The 20,771-nt window shown below is 47.5% G+C and overlaps 1 protein-coding gene and 1 long non-coding RNA gene across 3 annotated transcripts; both read left to right on the top strand.

Annotated features, from left to right (window-relative positions):
- The first annotated feature begins 7,030 nt into the window (after window positions 1–7,030).
- SDSL (serine dehydratase like) lies at window positions 7,031–19,959 on the top strand. Of its 2 annotated transcripts, XM_005670678.4 has the most exons (9): window positions 7,031–7,064; window positions 8,479–8,535; window positions 11,682–11,876; window positions 12,054–12,093; window positions 12,780–12,919; window positions 14,888–14,976; window positions 15,694–15,921; window positions 18,143–18,267; window positions 19,560–19,959. In XM_005670678.4, exons 3-9 carry the CDS (start codon window positions 11,685–11,687, stop codon window positions 19,751–19,753), a joined length of 1,008 nt encoding a protein of 335 aa, XP_005670735.2. In that variant the 5' UTR covers window positions 7,031–7,064; window positions 8,479–8,535; window positions 11,682–11,684; the 3' UTR covers window positions 19,754–19,959. The 2 variants fall into 2 exon arrangements, with proteins under 2 accessions (XP_005670735.2, XP_001928354.2); XM_001928319.5 differs by lacking the exon at window positions 8,479–8,535.
- LOC146396589 (uncharacterized) lies at window positions 15,020–15,541 on the top strand. Its single transcript, XR_014827402.1, has 3 exons — window positions 15,020–15,131; window positions 15,310–15,364; window positions 15,479–15,541. It is a non-coding gene; the product is annotated as an uncharacterized LOC146396589 (long non-coding RNA).
- Window positions 19,960–20,771: the final 812 nt, after the last annotated feature.

Here is a 20,771-nt window from a genome sequence, read left to right as displayed (position 1 = left end):
GCTGGTATTTGTACTAGAACCTGGCTTCAAGGTCTGTGTTCTTTTTTGGGGGGTGGGTTGTCTTTTTAGGACCGCACTGTGGCATATGGAGGTTCCAACGCCAGGGGTTCGATTGGAGCTGTAGCTGACAGCCTACTCCACCACCACAACACCAGATCCTTAACCCACTGAGCGGGGCCACGGATTGAACCCCATCCTCATGGATACTAGTCTGGTTAGTTAACCACTGAGCCACAGTGGGAACTCCAAAGGTCTGTGTTCTAATTGTTAGGCATCCTGCTTCTTCATGCCAGAAACTTACTGCTACTATTTAATGTATTTTTTTTTTTAATAGGCTTGGAATTCCTGTTGTGGCACAGTGGAAATGAATCCAACTAGGAATCATGAGGTTGTGGGTTCAATCCCTGGCCTTTCTCAGTGGGTTAAGGATCCAGCATTGCTGTGAGCTGTGATGTAGGTTGCAGAGGCGGCTCGGATGTGGCGTTGCTGTGGCTCTGGTTCGGGCCAGCAGCTACAGCTCCAAGCAGACCCCTAGCCTGGGAACCTCCATATGCTGTGGATGCAGCCCTGAAAGGACAAAAAGACAAATACATACATACATACATAAAAATAGGCTCCGTTTTTAGGGAATACTACTCAGCCATCAAATGAAATGATGTCATTTTCAGCAATATGGATGCAACTAGAGATTCTCATACTAAGTGAAGTAAGTCAGAAAGAGAAAAAACAAGGAGTTCCCATTGAGGCTCAGCAGGTTAAGAAGCCAACTAGTATCCATGAGAATGTGGGTTCGATCACTGGCCTTGCTCAGTGGGTTAAGGATCTGGCATTGCTGCAAGCTGTGGCTTAGGTCACAGATGTGGCTCAGATCCCGCATTGCTGTGGCTGTGATGTAGGCTGGCAGCTGTTGTTCCGATTTGACCCCTAGCCTAGGAACTTCCACATGCTGCAGGTGCAGACTTAGAAAAAAAGAAAGAAAGAGGAATAGACAAATACTATATGATATCACTTACATGTGGAATCTAAAATAAGGCAGAAATGAACCTACCTACAAAACAGAAACAGACTCATGACATAGAGAAGAGACTTGAGGTTGCCAAGGGAGAGAGGGGAGGCAGTGGGATGGACTGGGAGTTTGGGGTTAGTAGATGCAAACTATGATGTTTAGAATGGATAAGCAATGAGATTCTAGTGTATAGAACAAAGAACTATATCCAGTCTCCTGGGATAGACCAAGATAGGAGATAATATAAGAAAGGGAATGTATATATATGTATGACTGGTCACAGCAGAAATTGGCACAACATTGTAAATCAACTATACTTTAATTAAAAAAAAAGACTCCATTTTTAGGAGATGGGATTAAAATGGCAGAATAGAAGGACTGGAGCTCAACCTCTCTCCTAAAAACAACAAAATTTACAAATGCTGACCAATCTTCCACCAAATGGACCAGAAACTTTCAAAAAGATATCCTACTCCAGAAGACAAAAAGGAGACCACATCAAGAGGTAGGAGGGGTGATTATGTGATATAAGCAACCCCATACCTCCCGAGTGGGAAACCCCACAGACTGGAAAGTAACTGGTTCACAGAGACTCACCTATAGGAGTGAGATTTCTGAGCCCCACATCAAACTCCCACGTGTGGGGATCTGGCACTGAGGAAAAGAGCCCCCGGAGCATCCGGCATTGAAGGCCCATGCGGCTTGTGTGCAGGAGCAGTACGGGACTGGGGGAGATGGAGACCCCATTCTTAAAAGGTGCACACAGTTTTCACATGCACTGGGTCCCAGGGCAAAGCAAAGTCTCCACAGGAATCTGGGTCAAACCTGACTGCAGTTCTTGGAGGACCTCCTGGGAAAACAGGGGTGAATGTGGCTTGTGTGGGGGAAGGATATTGGAAGCAAAACTCTGGGGAATATTCATCAGCATGCCTTTCTCTGGAGGTGCCATTTTGGGAAAATCTGGCCCCACCCATCAGCACTGAGAAGCCCCAGGGCAAACAACAATCCAGGTGGGATCACAGCCCTGCCCATCAGTAAACAGGCTGCCTAAAGACCCCCCCAGGCACACAGCCACCTCTAATCTCACCTAGAGACAAAGCCCCACCCACCAGAGGGATAGGAATCAGCTCCACCTACTGGTGGGCAGGCACCAGTCCCTCCCATCAGGAAGCCTACAGCAAGCCCCCATACCACCTTCAGCCACAAGGGGGACAGGCACCAGAAGTAAGAGAGGCTACAACTCTATTATCTGTAAGAAGGCCACCACACCAAAAACCTATAAAAATGAAAAGACAGAGAACTATAACTCAGATGATGGAGAAAGAAAAAACCCCCAGAAAATCAGCTAAGTGATCAGGAGATTCTCAGCCTCCAGGAAAAAGACTTTAGACTGTTGATGCTGAAGATGATGCAAGACATTGGAAATAAACTGGAGGCAAAGATGGATAACTTACAGGAAACACTGAGCAAAGAGATACAATATATAAAACTTCAACAAGAAGAGATGCAAAATACAATAACTGAAATAAAAAATTCACTAGAAGCAGCCAACAGCAGAATAGAGGAGGTAGAAGAACGAATAAGTGAGGTGGAGGACAGATTAGTGAAAATTACAGATGCGGAACAGAAAAGAGAAAAAGATTGAAAACAAATGAAGAGAGTCTCAGAGAACTCTGGGACAACATTAAACGCACCAACATCCATATTATAGGGTTGCCAGAAGGAGAAGAGAGAGAAGGGGACAGAAAAAATACTCAGAGATAATAGCCAAAAAATTCCCTAATGTGAGAAAGGAACCACTCACTCAAATCCAGGAAGCACAACAAGTACCATATAAAATAAACCCAAGGAGGAATACACCAAGATGCATATTAATCAAACTGACCAAAATTAAAGACAAAGAGAAAATCTTGAAAGCAGCCAGGGGAAAGAAGCAAATAACATACAAGGGAACCCTGATAAGGTTATTGGTAGATTTTTCAGCAGAAACTCTGCAGGCCAGAAGGGAGTGGCATGATATACTTAACATGACTAAAGGAAAAAACCTCCAACAAAGATTACTTTACCCAGCCAGGCTCTCATTCAGATTTGAAGGAGAAATCAAAAGCTTCACAGATAAGCAAAAGCTAAGAGAATTCAGCAACACTAAACCAGCTATACAACAAATACTAAAGGAACTTTTCTAGGCAGAAAAGGCCACAACCGGAAACAAAAATACCACAAATGACAAAGGCTCTCCAGTAAAGGCATATATACAGTAAAGATATGAAATCATCCATGCACAATTATGCCACCAAAATCAGAAATCATTAGAAGAGGAGGGTAGAAATGCAGGACACTGGAGATGCACTTTCAATTAAGAGACCAACAACTTAAAACAATCTTGTATATATACAGACTCTTATATCAAAACTTCAGAATAAATGCAAACCAAAAATCTACAATTGATACACACACAAATAAGAAAAATCAACCCAAATACAACAACACTAAAGATAGTGATTAAACCAGAAGAGGACAGAACAAGAGAAGGGAAGAAAAAAGAGCAACAAAAACAAATCCAAAGCAATTAATAAAATGGCAATAAGAACAACATATCAATAATCACCTTAGATGTTAATGGACTAAACACCCCAACCAAAGACATAAACTGACTGAATGGATACAAAAACAAGATCCATATATACACTGTCTTCAAGAGACCCACTTCACTTCTAGGGACACATACAAATTGAAAGTGAGAGGATGGAAGAAATATTCCATGCAAACGAGAATCAAAAGAAAGCTGCAGTAGCAATATTCATATCAAACAAAATAGACATTAAAATGAAGAATATTTTAAGGGACAAGGAAAGTCACTACATAATGATCAAAGGATCAATCCAAGAAGAAGATATAGCAGTTTTAAATATCTACGCACCCAACATAGGTTCACCACAATATATAAGGCAACTGCTAACAACCTTAAAAGGACAAATCAACAATAAGACAGTAATAGGTGGGGGACTTTAACACCCACTTACAGCAATGGACAGATCATCCAGACAAAATCAATAAGGAAACACAGGCCCTGAATGAAGCATTAAACCAGATTGACTTAACGAATATTTATAGGACATTCCATCCAAAAGCAACAGAATACACATTCTTCTCAAGTGCACATGGAACATTCTCTAAGATGGATCAATCCTTGGGCTACAAATCCAACCTCGGTTACTTTAAGAAAATTGAAGTCACATCAAGCATCTTTTCTGACCACAACGCTATACAACTGGAAATCAACAACAAGAAAAAAACTGCAAAAAACACAAACACGTGGAGCCTCAACAACATGCTACTAAACAACCAATGGATCCCTGAAGAAATCAAAGAGGATATTAAAAAATACTTAGAAGCAAATAACAACAAAGATATGACACTCCAAAACCTATGGGATGCAGCAAAAGCCGTTCTAAGAGGACAGTTTATAGCAATACAAGCCCACCCCAGGAAACAAGAAAAAGCTCAAATAAACAAGCTAACTTTACATCTAAAGCAGCTAGAGAGAGAAGAACAGATAAGACCTAAAGTTAGTAGAAGGAAAGAAATCATAAAGATCAGAGCAGAAATCAATGAAATAGAAACAAAGAAAACCATAGAAAAGATCAAGGAAATAAAAAGCTGGTTCTTTGAAAAGATCAACAAAATGGATAAACCCTCAGCCAGACTTATCAAGAAAAAAAGAGAGAAGACTCAAATCAATAAAATTAGAAATAAAAAGAAGTAACAACAGACATCACAGAAATACAAAGGATCATAAGAGACTACTATATGCAACTATACACCAATAAAACAGAAAACCTAGAAGAAAGGACAAATTCTTAGAAAGGTACAATCTTCCAAGACTAAACCAAGATGAAATAGAAAAGATGGACAGACTAATCACAAGTACTGAAATTGAAACTGTGATAAAAAAACTTCCAACTAACTAATTGTTAATAATGCTCCATGGAGAGGAAAAAGAGGCAGAAATTAAATGAGGAATTATTTTTATTGTATTCTCCTTTAATTGTTAAATATTTTTCCTGTTTGTATACTTATTTTTTAAATTAAATTTTGGTTTCATTTTTGTTTAAAAAAAGACTCCATTTTTAAACTTTAATACCTGCTTTAGCTTCTTCCTAAGCAATGATGTCCATGAAGTTGTATATATATCCTAATATTCACAGAAATATATACTCAACCATTAAAACACCTTTGGGAATTGATGGTCAACACGAAAGTGCTGGCATACAGTAGGCATGCAATAAATGCAGCTGTTGTGCTTCCTGTCCAAGTATGAGCTGTGTGCCAAGGCCCTTCTCCTCCAGGAAGCTCTCCTTGGTCATACCCCACCCCTAGCTGCCCTAGGGGGACCTTCTGCTCTCTTTCCTCCTGGGGGAGTCTTAGGTTGTCACTGAATTGGTGTGTGCCTCTCCTCTTCAGGCTGGGGGTCACATCAAGGCATGAACTGAGTTTTACCACCTCTGTGTCCCCAGGGCCCAGTCCAGGACAGGGCACCTGACAAGGATGGTGTATGTTTGTTTTTTAATTTTTTGGCCTTGCCTGTAGCAGGCATGTGGAAGTTCCCCGGCCAGGGATCGAAACTGTGCCACAGCAGAGACATCCATGGATGGTGTATGTTTAATGTGAGAACAAAGATGAAGCTGCCCAAGTTCTTGTCAAGGATCATGACCAAGCAGTTCTTCTTGACCCCCAGTTGACCTGGAGTTAATCATCAAACTCGGGGAGGTTACACATAGGCTAATAAGGGAACAGACCATTTGGGCTGCCAGGCACTTCCTGGACCCCACTTCCCCTTTCACATAAAGGGAAACTGAAGGCCCTCAAATAGACGTGACCAGCTCAGATTCACCCAGTGAGATGCTAAGAGACAAGATGTGACTGTAGTCACGTCATACCCCTGCCTAAAGCTGTCCATGGCTCCCTAGTGCCCCTGGGGGAGGCCCAGACTCTGGATTGGCACAGGCATTCTGCTGTCCCACCCTTGCCTTCTCTGTTCCAGTCCCGCTGCACACGGCTCCATTCCCGAAACCCCCACATTCCTCAGTTTCAGACCTTTGCTCTCTGTGCTCCTGATTCCTGGCTCCGCGCAGTCTCCTCCCCCAGGAAGCCTTCCCAGCCCCCAGGGGCCAGTGAGGGGCCTGCTCTTGGTGTCCAGAGCCCTCCCACACCTCTCCCTGCCAATATCGACTGCAATGATCATGCCTGCTCTTCAAAGTCCCTTGGGGCTTCTTGAGGGCAGGGGACATGCTGTCTTGTTTGAGGCTAAAGGTCCCTGGGCTTGATGCTTTGTAGGTGTCCAGTAAATATTCCTGGAAGGAATGAATCAATTGTCAGAATGATTCATTTGAATAATAAACAATTTATGACTTCCAATGTTGGGTGCAAACTAATCAGAGATAAAGGAGGTGTTTTGGAAAAAAACATGCCTTTCTCATGTGACAGAAAATAATTGTTTGTTTGTTTCCTTCTTTTGGCTGCCCCTATATTGTGAGGAAGTTCCTGGGCCACAGATTGAACCTACACCACATTAGTAACCAGAACCACAACACTGACATTGCCTGATCCTTAACCCACTGAGCCACCAGGGTATTCCAATGATAGTTTCTTTGTCCTTGTTTTCTCCTCCCAGACCTTAGCTGAACTTGACAGTGGTCCAGGGGAACCAGCTTGGCATTCGGGACAAGCACTGGACTTGGAGGAGTCTGTGTCACGACAGAGGTGGTGCAGTGTGGGGGGTAAAGGGTGCCTCTCCCTGGCTGCTGGCCTTGGGCAAGTGAGTCCCCCTCTCTGGGTCTCAGTTTCTTCATTTGTCAAATGGGAACAGGTAATCACGTATCCTGGAAGCACACAGGGAGGCAGTGAAGCTTGTGTTCCCTTTCTCCTCCCGCAGGGAGCTGTCCCTTTAACCTGGGAGGAGGGACCAGGGCCACGGGAGGCTGGCAGAGCGGTGCTAAGGCAAGCTTGTGGGCAGTGGGCTGGGGCTGAGCTGCTCTGGGGACCTCTGGAAAAGAAGGTAAGGGGGCCAGAGATCCAAATAGGGCCCTGGGGCTCCTTGCGCATGTGAATGTGTGTAGAGGCTAGTCTGGAAGTTTCTGGGGCCTAGTCCCAGATGAGTAGACAGGAAGTGAGAGGGTGAGAATATCCTGGTCCTCCCAGGAATCTGGGTTCAGCTCCAGGGCCTGTCTGCCACAGGCGAGAAGGCTGGGTGCCCGGGACCCTGAGGATCGGGGAGCCCATCCTGCCCCGAGGGGGCGGGGCCAAGCATTCTGGGCAGCCTGAGGCTGCCCAACTCTGGCACCGGGGATTTGGCTGTGGCGTGTCATCCAGGAGGCCTCTGGGGAACAGCCTGAGGGACAAGGGAGGTGGAAAAGGTAGTTGGTCTTTACCTTAAATCATAGATGCAGCAGGTGAGGCCCAGGGAGGAAAGGCGTCTTGGCCAAGGTCGCCCCCACTGGGACCTGAGCACCAGCCCCATGCCTCTCACAGCAGACAGGGCCCTGGGCTCCTCAGGCCCAGCGGCAGCCACACATGGTGAGAGCCTCCAGTTGTCCCCAGATCTCCCTCTAGGAGGCCTGGCCCTGATGGGCGTTGGTAAGGCTGCTGGCAACCTGGGATTCATTCATTTAACTGACGCCTGCTGTTCTTGTCTGGGCAGTTGGTATAACCAAGGGGGCTGGGGGAGCCTGGAATGGAGCCCGGAGCAGTTGGCTTCTAAGGTCAACCTGCAGTTAAATACTACATGCTCACACATTTAATAATAATGCTAATGTAAGAGAGAGAGAGAATGCATGGTGGGTAAGAGCCCAGATGCCAAAGTGCACTGCCTGAGTTTGAACCTGGCCGTACCATTTATAGCTGTGTGACTTTGAACAATTTACTTAATCCCTTTGGACTTCAGTTTCATTATCTAATAAGTGAAGTTAATAAATGAACCTATCTCAAAAAAAAAAAAAATGAGTTCCTGTCATGGCTCAGTGGAAACGAATCTGAGTAGTATCCCTGACCTTATTCAGTGGGTTATGGATCTGGCAATGCTGTGAGCTGTGGTGTAGGTCGCAGATGTGGCTCGGATCTGATGTTGCTGTGGCTGTGGTTTAGGCCAGCGGCTGAAGCTCCAGTATGACCCCTAGCCTGGGAACTTCCATATGCCATGGCTACGGCCCTGAAAAGCAAAAAAAAAAAAAAAAAAAAAAAAGAAAGAAAGAAAAGGCCTATCTCAAGGTTGTTGTAACGATTACATGAGATAAAATATAAGGTGCTTGGCATGATGCCTGGCTCACTGTAATCCCACATAACTACTTGCTATTATGATGTGTCAGGCAGTGTATGCCTTTACACTATGGCCTTGCTTAATCCTCACAATGACCCTATGATGCATAAGCTCCTCTTCCAGTCTGTTGTGTGACTAGTTCATTCTCATTTTTCAGGTCTCAATTTTCATAGTCACCTCCTCCAAGAGGCCCTTCCTGACCTCTTAACCCAAAGTAGGTCCCCTTATTCTTCTCTTCGAAACTCCCTCTATGCATGTTTCCCTCTTAGCAGCTTTCAGCATTTCTGATAATTTTGTTTGTCTATACAATTTTTTTGTGGATCACATTTGTTGAATGCTGATCCCCTTATTAGACTATAAGTCACCTGTAAGAGTAAGTGTCTGGCTTGTTCCCCATGGTATCACCAGTTCCTGGATGAGGGCTGGCACCTTGTTAGTGCCCAGTAAACATGCTAGAGTAAGGATGAGCTTATCAGCATGGTTAGAAGGCCCAGTGAGATAATGCCTCCAAAGGACATTATAGGGACTCAAAAAAGGATAGGTGTTATTATTAATATATACCATAACCTATGTGTTTGGACTGTTTATAGTCCCATTCCACAAAAAGGGCGGTAGGACCAGAGAGGTTGAGACACTTACCTGGGTCACACAGCCAGGAAGTCATAGCTGGTTTCTAAGTTTTCTCTCTGATTGAGCCCAAAGCCCATCTTCTTGGCCTCTTGGGATGAGGTGAGGCCTACGTCAGGGTGTGCTGGATTTGGGTGACCCATGCCTGCTATAACGCAATGCCATGCCCTGCTTGAGAATTGATCTGGATGGAACTGGGAGGAGGTGGTTCAGGATTTTCCTTGCCTGGGGAATACCAGGGCTGGCTGTCCCAACAGGGGCACAGGGTCAAATTCAGGGACCTGGAATCCTGTGATGTAGGACATCCCAGCCCCAAGTAAGGATGGAGAAGCAGCTTGGGCTAGTGTTGGGTGGGGGAGGTTGTGGCGCTCCCCCTAGTGGCAGACATAGGAACTGCAGAGGTGGCCTAGAGCTTTTCTGCCCCAGAATAAAAAAGAGGCAGAGTGCTGGCCCTAAAACAAAAAAACAAAAAGTCCAGAAGTTCCCTTCGTGGCTCAGTGGTTAACAAAACCGACTAGGAGCCATGAGGATGAGGGTTCGATCCCTGACCTCGCTCAGTGGGTTAAGTATCTGGTGTTGCCGTGAGCCATGGTGTAGGTTGCAGACGCGGCTCGAACCCGTGTTGCTGTGGCTGTGGTGTAGGCCGGCAGCTGTAGCTCCGATTGGACCCCTAACGTGGGACCCTCCATATGCTGTGGGTGCGGCCCTAAAAAGCAAAAACAAAACAAAACAAAAAAACAACAACAAAAAAAATCCTATTTTCCCACTCTTCTAATTTCCCCCTCTCTGAATCTTGCCCTTACATACTTGTTCATCCACTCACTCATTACATCTTGGCTTAAAACCTCCCAGCGGCTTCCCATAGCAAGTAGAATTAGAACCCCATCCCAACTCCTCACTGTGGGCTGGAGCGCCCTCCGCAACAACACTATCCCCCCCACCCTTCTTACTCACCTCCTGCTCTCACTTCTGCCCAATTCCTTCTCTCTGCACCTGCAGCACCCAGTTCATTCCCCTCTCATAGTGGTGGTTCTTCCTGCTGTTCCCACTGCAGAAAAAGTTTCCTCTTGCTTCCCTCCTTGTCATTCATCCCGTAGTTCCCACTTTGATAACTTGCAGATCAGAAGAGAGTAAATTCCCTCTCAACCAACCAAAATGTGCAGCTCTGATCTGCATCCAGATTTAAACTGTTAAAAACTCCAAACCAACCAACCAAAATGTGCAGCTCTGATCTGCATCCAGATTTAAACTGTTAAAAACTCCAAACCATCACCAACTGCAAAACTGAGCATTAATCACATTTAACGAGACAACTGGAAATTTGTACAGTTAGCAGATATCTGATGATATTAAGGAATTATTGTTTCTATTTTTAGATGTGGTAATGGTATTGTGATTACATCTTTAAAAATGAGTATTGGAGTTCCTGCTGTGGCACAGTGGGTTAAGAATCCGACTGTAGTGGCTTGGGTGGCCGTGGTGATGTGGTTCAACCCCTGGTCTGGCACAGCGGGTTAAAGGATCTGGCACTGCTGCAGCTGCACCTGGGATTCAGTCCCTGGCCAGGAATTTCTATGCGCTGTGGATGTGGGCATAAAAAAATGAGTATCATGGAGTTCCCGTTGTGGCGCAGTGGTTAATGAATCTGACTGGGAACCGTGAGGTTGCTGCTTTGATCCCTGCCCTTGCTCAGTGGGTTAAGGATCTGGTGTTGCTGTGAGCTGTGGTGTAGGCCACAGATGCGGCTCGGACCCTGTGTTGTTGTGGCTCTGGTGTAGGCCAGTGGGTATAGCTCCGATTAGACCCCTAGCCTGGGAACCTCCATATGCTGCCAGAGCAGTCCTAGAAAAGACAAAAAAAAAAAAAAAAAAAAAAGAGTATCACTGAGATATAATTTCCATAAAATACAATTAGCTTCCTTGAATTGTCAAAATTCATAGAGTTTGGACAAATGCACCATTCTGAAACTATGTGGCTATAATATTTAGAAAGGGTTCTTGGAGTTCCCGTTGTGGCTCAGCAGTAACAAACTCAACTAGTATCTATGAGGACCCAGGTTTGATCCCTGGCAACACTCAGTGGGTTAAGGATCCAGTATTGTTGTGAGCTGCAGCGTAGGTCACAGACAAGGCTCAGATCTGGCATTGCTGGGGCTGTAATGTAAGTCAGCAGCTCCTATTCAACCCCTAGCCTGGGAACTTCCATATATGCCATGGGTGTGGCCCTAAAAAAAAAAGAAAAAAAAAAGATTCTTTACTTTTTTTTGGCTATGCCTATGGCATGCAGATTCCCGGGCCAGGGTTCAAACCCACACCACTGCAGTGATGACACAGGATCCTTAATCCACTGTGCCACAAGAAAATTCCACAATTTTTTGAATGAGTGAATAATCAATAAATTCTCTTCCTCTCATTCATTCATCACCATGTGTTAGCCACACTCTACATCCCCAGAATCATGGGCAGCCACAGTTACAGAAGGAAAGGGCCCCTAATCCAAACCTCCTTGTCCAGATTAGAGCAGGCTAATCTGTACCCCCTTCCACTGCCTCCACAGGAAGCTTCTGGGGAACCTGAGGCTCAGAGAGGCCCAGATACTTGCCTAGAGCCTCACAGCTTGGTGGTCACATGGGACTAAAGGAGCCAAGCAGAGGGGCTTCTCCCCCTGCCACTCCTGGTTAAGGGGACTCTTGCCTGGGGCTGCCTGTGTCATGACATCTGTGCCCTCCTGCAGGCCATGCAGGTGGATGCTGGGATGGAAGCCTCTCTGACCAAGTGTGCTCGGGGGAAGCCCTTCCACATAGTCACACCTCTGCTGGAGAGCTGGCCACTGTCCCAGATGGCAGGCACACCTGTCCTCCTCAAGTATGAGAATGTGCAGCCCACAGGCTCCTTCAAGATCCGTGGCATTGGGCATTTCTGCCAGGAGGTGAGGATGTGTGGGCAGGAGGGGAGAATGAGTTGTACAGGTATGGGAGGGAGAGCTGTGGGCAGGAGGAGGGGTGGGGAGAATTAGAGTGGAATGGGGAGGATCTAACTCCATCCCACACAGGTCTCCATAGCATCTGCTTGGGTCAGACCCCACCCAAATTCTTTGTCTTCCCAGATGGTCAAAAGAGGATACAGACATTTCGTGTGCCCTTCAGGTGAGCCTGCCCTTTTGTACTTCTAGAGGGTCCTTGGGGCTGGGTGTGGGGGAGGAGGAGCTGACTGGAATAGCAGTAGATATCCTCCTCTTAAAGGTCCAGCCTCATCAAGGTCATGATGAGATAGTTGCTTTGTATGTCCTCTCTCAGCCCTCTTTTCATCATTCAAGACTCCTGGTAGTAATTGATAGAAACCTCAATCATACAAGTTTAAGTCAAAGATTCCAAGAACTGAAAAATTCATGGGGTGAATGGCTTTCAGGAACAGCTGGATCTGGGAGCTCACCTCTGTATTTCTCCTTTTCTTGGCTTGTCTTTCCTCTATGTTGGCTTTACTCTCATGCAGATCTCGTGGTAGCAAATTGGCATCATGAATTTTAGGCTTGCCTCTTTCCATCCTACCAAGCCAATGAAAAGTAAGCACCCCTTCCCATTGGCCTCCTCAATCCATGAATTGGTCTTTATGGCCCAGCTTGGACCATGTACTCATGTCTGAGCCATTCATAAGTCAGGTGATTGAATCTCTGATTATCTCAACTGAGCTCACAAGTCCACCTCTGGGGCCAATTGTGGGACATATAAGTATAGGGAAGGAGAGACTCCCATAGGGAAATGGAGGGGGTGGGGGAAGAGTGTGTCAACAGGGTAATGCAACCCCACTGTACCCCCTTCCACTGCCTCCACAGGGAGCAACGCGGGCATTGCTACTGCTTATGCGGCCAGGAACCTGGGCATCCCAGCCACCATTGTGCTCCCTGAGAGCACCTCTCTGCAGGTGGTGAGGAGGCTGCAGGGGGAGGGGGCTGAGGTTCAGCTGACTGGAAAGGTAAGGACCCCAAAAAGGGAAACCAGCTGATCATGGTTGTACACCTTCACCTCCACCTCATCCCTAAGAGATTCTGTCTCTTTTTCCTTTTGGTGAATTATGCCTGGGATTAGTCATCCTAAGAGACTGAGCTGTTGAGTGAGTGAGGTGAAATGTACATTAAGGGCTGGGACCTCCAGACTTGCCTCTCCCCACCTCGAGAAGACTTTACATGCACAAACCCAAGAGAAACAGGAAGCTGGTGATTACCAGGAGTGTAGCTGTCTCCCTACATCCTTGCTAACACGTGGTATTATCCATTAAAAATTTTTGCCATTCATTTAAACAACAGTATAAAGAAAGATGATGAGGGGCATCATCTCCCATTCTGAGAACACCCTGATATGAAAAGATATTCATCTGATAAGGCTATTGTTGGTTCACTTTATTACCAAAGAAACAGAAATGCAACCATGTAAGTCCTTCTACCCTCCTGGGAAGAAGAAAAAAATCCATCCACCCATCCATCCTTTCAACTCATATTCTCTGAGCACATACTATACTCCTGCACCATGTTAGGCAGTGCTAAAAATATAGACACAATGAGACATGATTTCTACCCTCACAGACCTCAAAGTGTTGTTGGGGAGACTCACAGATAAACAGATGGTGATATTAGAACATGATGAGTGCTGTGATGGAAGAAGCACAGCGTGCTGAGGAAGAATAGACAAGGCTTATTGTTTTAATCAGCTATTGCTGCTAGATAATGCTGCATAACAAACAGCCCACAAACACCATGGCCTATTGGAAACATTCTCTCTTGCTCATGGGTGGTTCAGGCTGCAGACAGGATTCAGGTCTGCAGATGTGCCTGTCATCTTCCTTGCCATGTGGCTACCTGGGGGATGTCCTTCTCAAGGTGAATGGCCAGAGCACAAGAGGAGCCATGCAATGGCTCTTAAGAGAGTCACTCTTGGGGTGTCCATTCATCTTGGTACTTATAGTCCTTCTTGTCCACTGCTCAGCTACGTCCCCTGGCCAGAGACTTCCAGGGTGGGCTGTGGGAACATGGACCTCTGCCAAACCAATGAGAAAAGAACCAGCTCCTGGAGTTCCCATTGTGGTGCAGAGGAAATGAATCTGACTAGCAACCATGAGGTTGCAAGTTTGACCTCTGGCCTTGCTCAGTGGGTTAAGGATCTGGCATTGCCGTGAACTGTGGTGCAGACTGCAGACACAGCTCAGATCTGGCTATAGTTCCGATTAGACCCCTAGCCTGGGAACCTCCATATACCTTGGGAGCGGCTCTAAAAAAAGACAAAGAAAGAAAGAAAGTCTAAAAAAAAAAAAAAAAAAAAGAACCAGCTCCTCATGTGGTCAGTTTGGGTCTGATGATATTGGGTTGTCTCTCGGGCTGCTAGAACTCAACTGGTGGGCCACCAGTGTGGCCAGTGCTGGTTTTCATGGGTATGATTTGTAGTGATAAAGATGCTTTTGGGGGCTCTGATTTTTTTTTCTGTTTTGGCCACCCCATGGTATATGGAGTTCCCAGTCCAGGGATCAGTTCTGATCTGCAGCTGTGGCAACACCAGATCATTAATCCACTGAGATGGGCCAGGGATCAAATCTTCCCAGCACTCCAGAGCTGCTGCCCATCCTGTTGCTCCACAGCCAGAACTCTTGGGGCTCTGGTTTGAGGGAGCTTCTCTCCTGATAGTTGGTTGTAAGTAGAAAACACCTAGCTGGTCTCGGAGACCCTCATCCCCAGCCCCCCAGGCTGGGAGGCTTTGTTCTCATCTAGCCTGGCAGCCTGGATTGTGGAAAGCAAGTGGCATCCATTTGTCCACTCGGAAGACTGTATATTTGTCTCGGGAGGCTGCTGGGTCCACCCCAGCTCTGGTTTCATTCTCTGGGGTCTCAGCCCACTGGACCCTGGAGCTGCCCACGTTAACCATCTGACTCCTGCGGGTCCTGGTTTCTCTTTAGGTCTGGGATGAGGCCAATCTGAGAGCACAAGAGTTGGCCAAGAATGATGGCTGGGTGAATGTCCCCCCATTTGACCACCCCCTGATATGGTAAGGCTGGTGCCCCTTCCCCCAGGGAGCTCATGCTGAGAGACCCACCTTGAGTCAGGGTCTTCCTATAGGACAAAAGGGGAAGCTGAGGTCCAGAAAGGAGAAGAGGCTTGGAAGCCAGACGCACGGGGGTCCAGATACTGCCTCTGCCACTTGTGAGTTGTGTGACTCTGTGCCAAGCATCTCACAACACCATGCCTCAATTTCCACGTGTGTAAAATGGAAATACTAACAATAACTCCCCTTTATTATTGAGTGTGCATTTTAGGACATATTTAATCCATTCGGTCCTCCCCCAAACCCTGGAGATAGGTTTTCATGTCCCTTTTACAGGTGAGGAAACTGAGGCACAGAGGAATCAAGGAACTTGCCAAAGATCACACAGCTAGTAAGTGGCAGAGACCTGGGGGCCCCAGCCCAGGACTTAAGTTGGGTTGGTTCGAGTGGTACCCGGGGTCTCCTCTTAACCAGACACGAACTTTGCTTCTTTATGAAATTGCAGAAGCAGATTAAATAGGATGATTGAGAAAGTGCCTGGGAGGTTGATGAAGAGGGAAGAATGACTGAATGAATAATTGAGTGGATGAAGCTGAGTGTGGTGGGGTCTCCCTTCTCCTTGCTGGGGGGAGGGGGTGCAATGCAGGGAGTTTGGCTGTGAGCCTTTGGAACTGGGGCTTCCTTCACCCCTGCTGTTCTCCCCATCCCCTCTTCCTGCAGGGAAGGCCACAGTAGCTTGGTGCACGAGCTGAAGGCAGAGCTGCGGACCCCACCAGGTGCCCTGGTGCTGGCAGTGGGGGGTGGAGGTCTCCTGGCTGGGGTGTCGGCCGGTCTGGCAGAGGTGGGCTGGCAGCATGTGCCCATTATTGCCATGGAGACTCAAGGGGCACACTGTTTCAACGCAGCCGTCAAGGCAGGCAGGCTGGTGACACTGCCGGATATCACCAGGTAGGCGTCCCTATTGGACTTTGTGGGTGCTGGGCTGCCCTAGGCCCTCCCAGTCCCAGCTGGTGGAGGTGGGGTTCCTGTTGTGGCTCAGCCAGTTACAAACCCAACTAGTATCTATGAGGATGCAGGTTCTATTCCTGGCTTTGCTCAGTGGGTTAAGGATCCAGTGTTGCCGTGAGCTGTGGTATAGGTCACAGATGTGGCTCAGACCTCTTCTTGCTGTGGCTGTGGCTGGAAGCTGCAGCTCCAGCTCCAATTTGACCCCTAGCCTGGGAACTTCCATATGCCCCAGGTGAGACCCTAAAAAGCAGAAAAAAAAGGGGGGGTTTGCTTAATCCTGTACAGCTGATCTATAGGGCTTTTCCTTCTCCACTTAAAGCCATCAATGTGTTCCCCAAGCTCTCAGACCCAGATCCAGACTCCTCCCCTCCACTTCAGCTGCTGGCCTGCCTTCCTGTCCCTTAAGTGGGTTGTGGTCTCCAGGCCTTTGCACAGGCCACGTCCTCTGCCCCGAAGTCCTCAGGTTCCCTCCCTTTCTTCGGGCTGGTTTCTCCCCCGTCAGAGAGATTCACCCCATGACCCTGTCTTAGGAGCCTCTCCTCTGGAGTCTCCCTCATGGCATCTTCCTACAGCGGCTATTTATTTACTTGTTCCTGTTTTTCCTTATTCACTGCTGTCTCCCCTCCCAGACGTGGTCCTTGATAACAGCAGTACTAATAATTACAACTAACATGTCTATAGAACTTACTGTCAGGCCCTAGTTTAAGCATTTGAAATGTTTTGACTCATTCTCCATGAGAACCTCTGGAGCCTGCTCTTGTTCTTATTCTCGTTTTTCAGTTGAGGGAACTGAGGCTCAGAGGGGCAAAGTGACTTTCCCAAGGTTACACAGCTAGTTTGGAGCCAACATTTGAAACCAGGCAGCCTGGCACCAGAGTGTATGTTCTGGGCCCTTCAGGGCTCAGAGGCTTGTTCCCATGAGCTCAGCAAAGGCTCGTCTGGGACTAAAACACTGCCCAGCTCAGGAAAGTTCTGGCAGGGAGGTGATCCCAAGTTCAGAGGGAAAGAGCTTGGGCTCTGGACCCAGACTACTTGAATTTGAACCCACATTCTGCTATTAGCTAGCTGTGTGTCCTTGAGCCAGTTACTTAACCTCTCTGAACGTCAAGTTTTCTGCTCTGTATAATGGAATTCATACATTTCTTTCTTTTTTTTTTTTTTCTTTTGTCTTTTTAGGGCCATACCCACAGCATATGGAGGTTCCCAGGCTAGAGGTCGAACCAAAGCTGTAGCTGATGGCCTACACCACAGCCACAGCAATGCTGGATCTGAGCTGTGTCTGCGACCTATACCACAGCTCACAGCAACACCAGATCCTTAACCCACTGAGCAAGGCCAGGGATCGAACTCATGGATACTAGTTTGCTTTGTTAAGCACTGAGCCATGATGGGAACCCAGGAATTCAAATATTTCTAACTCCAAGGGTGATGGTGAGGATTAAAACAGAAAATCTGGGAGTTGCGAGGTGGCTCAGGGGGTTAAGGATCCAGTGTTGTCACGGCTGTGGCTGGGGTTGCTGTGCTTATGCCAGTTCAGTCCCTGGCTCTGGAGCTTCTGCATGTCACAGGTGTGGCAAAAACCAAAACCAAAACAAAACCACAACCAAAAAAAGCTACCCCCACCCAGTAAAATCCAGAAAATCCAGGCATCTAGCACTTTGGAGACATTCAATAAATATTAGTTACTGTAGCAAAGACATGATAAATAGTTATTAATAAATAAAAATTTTTAAAAAGTCCCTTTCTAGATTTGGCTTTCTGGGATCTGTGCAAAGAACTGCGAAGTCATAGTGGCAGAGTCAGGGAGTGATGTCATTCATTAGTCATTCATGGGATGCACAATTTTTTTTTCTTTTTTGGTGGCCCCACAGCACATGGAGTTCCCATGCCAGGGATCAGATCCGAGCCATAGCTGTGACCTACTCAGCAGCCAAGGCAACTCTGGATCCTTTAACCCACTGCACAGGGCCGGATGCATAATTTTGATATTTCCTCTGAGCCAGGCGCTGCTCTAGTTCTTAAAATGCTGAGTCCAGGCCCATTGCAGGATGGGAGGGGCATCTGGGGCTGGGGAGGGCTGGGGCTGTGCAGGAGAGAAGACCTGATTCACCAGCTCTCCTTCACACCCCTGTCCTCCCTGCCCACCTGCTGGTTCCGGCAGTGTGGCCAAGTGCCTAGGTGCCAAGACGGTGGCTGCGCGGGCCCTGGCGTGTACAAAGGAGTTTGAGATCTTCTCTGAGGTGGTGGAGGATGTTGAGGCTGTGAGTGCTGTGCAGCGGTTCCTGGGTGAGTGAGCACTGCCCCCAACTTGGGCTCAGAAATCTGCAAAGTCAGAAGTGCCCCTTCCTATTCATGAGGATGCAGGTTCGATCCCTGGGCCTGCTCAGTGGGTGAAGGATCCCCTGTTGCCGTGAGCTGTGGTGTAGGTCGCAGACATGGCTTGGATCCTGTGTTGCTGTGGCTGTGGTGTAGGCTGGCGGCTACAGCTTCAATTGGACCCCTATCCTGGGAACTTCCATATGCCACAGGTGTGACCCCCCCCCAAAAAAAAAGCAAAAAAAAAGAGAAATCTACAAAGTTCCTGTTTCTCTAGAGAGAGCCTGTTCTCTTTTGTCTGTATCCTCAGTGCCTGTTGCAGGGCTGGGTATACAGTAATCATGCAATAAGTGCATGTTGAGTGGAGTGGATGGAAATGTGGGGTGGGGTGAAGAAGGAGTGTGCCTGCTGTCTCCAGCCTCCAGATTTCTGTATGTGCTCTTCTTCCCTCCGCTGCCCTCCCTGGCCCTACTCCCTATTGGCTTCATATAATTAAGGGCTATACAGCCATCATGGCACCTCCTCCAGGAAGCCTCCTCTGATCTCCCACCCCCATCCCACCTGGGTTGAAGACTTCCTATGCACCAATCCCACCAATCTTATAACTTCTGGATTCTTATCCATCAGCAACACTAGACTATGAACTCTCTGAGGGTGGGGGCTGATGTGTCTTGTTCTCTGTTGTGTCCCCAGGGCCTTCCTAGCACTGGGCCTGGGAGGGAGTGGGTGCTCAATAAATATTTGTTGAATGAAGGGACGAATGTATGAGTGGGTGGAAAGGTGGATAATGGATAGATGGATAGATGGCGGGTGGACGGAAGGACTGATGGGGAGTGGATTGACAAATGACAGAAATGGATGGGTGGATGGGTAGACACATTGATTAATGGACACATTGATGGATGGACAGACAGACAGTCAAATGATGGATAGGGGATGGATGAATGGATGGATGGATGAATGGATGGATGGATGAATGGATGGATGGATGTATACATTGACTGATGGATACACTGATAGATGGATAGACAGTCTCATGATGGATAGAGGAATGGTTGGCTGGATGGATAGATGAAAGGCGGATGGATGGAGGGATAGATGGTCAGATTGATGGATGCAGGGAGGGTCAGATACATGATGGATTGTGAGCTGGATGCCTGGATGGCTGGCTTCATGGAATTGCAGTGCCCAGAGCCAGCTGAACACTCACTGAGCTTTCCTTTCTCTCCTCTCCTCCACCCTAATCTCCCTGCTCTGGAAAGATGACCAGCGAATGTTGGTGGAGCCTGCCTGTGGGGCAGCCTTAGCTGCCATCTACTCAGGCCTCCTGGGGAGGCTCCAGGCTGAGGGCCGCCTGCGCCCTTCCCTGGATTCAGTCGTGGTCATTGTGTGCGGAGGCAACAACATCGACAGTGGAGAGTTGCAGGCTCTGAGAGCCCAGCTGGGCCAGGGCTGACGGATCCTGGATTGGGAGGGATGGCTGGGTTCCAGCGATTCACCAAGAGGCTCCTGAACACTCCAGGGCTGAGGTGCCTCTGTGCTCATGGATGACAGTGGAAACTGCCCTGTGCTGCTGTACTGGCTGCCTCCTGCAGGAAGCCCTCCTGAACTGCTCCCCGTGGCTTTCCCACAACTCTGGCCAATAAACCCTTTCTGAGGTGAGTTTGTAAGTCCAGCTGGCCCTTTTTTTCCACCTTCATGAACTCAGAAAAGGCACACAGCAACCTTGAGGCCAGTGGCACCATATGAAGTGCCTCTTTTCATATCACACAGCTTGGACAGCAAAGCCAAGGATTTCAGATTCAGGTTTCTAAGGGAATCTGGCCATAATGAGCACCTCACCGGGCTTCCATTAGCTGGGGGACCTGCTCAGGAAGGCGGGGGGTGGGGGTGGGGAATGCTCTGTCACTTCTCAGGCCTGGAAAGTCAAGGACGATATTGCCTTTTTTTTTTTTTTTTTTTGTCTTTTTGCTGTTTCTTTGGGCCGCTCCCGCGGGATATGGAGGTTCCCAGGCTAGGGGTTGAATTGGAGCTGTAGCCACTGGCCTACGCCAGAGCCACAGCAACGCGGGATCCGAGCCGCGTCTGCAATCTACACCACAGCTCACGGCAATGCCTGATCGTTAACCCACTGAGTAAGGGCAGGGACCGAACCCGCAACCTCATGGTTCCTAGTCGGATTCATTAACCACTGCGCCACGACGGGAACTCCAATATTGCCAATTTTATCAAGTATTGCCATGTGCCAGCAATGCTTCTAAGAAGTTTCTATTCATTGACCTCTTTAATGTTCCCAAAGGCACTATTAAGCAGAAGCTATTATTATAATCCCTGTTCTACAGATGGGGAAACTGAGACACTAGTAAGTCAGATAACTTTCTCAAGGTCACAAAAGCTGGAATGAAACCCAGCCAGTTTCAAATACTGGTTTCCAACATGACTCTGTATTTCTTGGACCTTCACCTTCTCTGTGT

Source organism: Sus scrofa, chromosome 14 (genome assembly GCF_054392235.1).
Source record: "Sus scrofa isolate SSC_HxYL_T2T_F1_AM1 chromosome 14, Sscrofa_HxYL_maternal_Yorkshire_Landrace_v2.0, whole genome shotgun sequence".
Classification (NCBI taxonomy): Eukaryota; Metazoa; Chordata; class Mammalia; order Artiodactyla; family Suidae; genus Sus; species Sus scrofa.
This window is presented reverse-complemented; position numbering and strand designations above follow the sequence as displayed.

Coding starts and splice junctions, on each gene's coding strand:
- SDSL (XM_001928319.5), top strand. CDS start 11,685: ATGCAGGTGGATGCTGGGATGGAAGCCTCTCTGACCAAGTGTGCTCGG. Junction 12,920..14,887: donor AGGTTCAGCTGACTGGAAAG/GTAAGGACCCCA, acceptor GTTTCTCTTTAG/GTCTGGGATGAGGCCAATCT. Junction 15,922..18,142: donor ACACTGCCGGATATCACCAG/GTAGGCGTCCCT, acceptor TGGTTCCGGCAG/TGTGGCCAAGTGCCTAGGTG.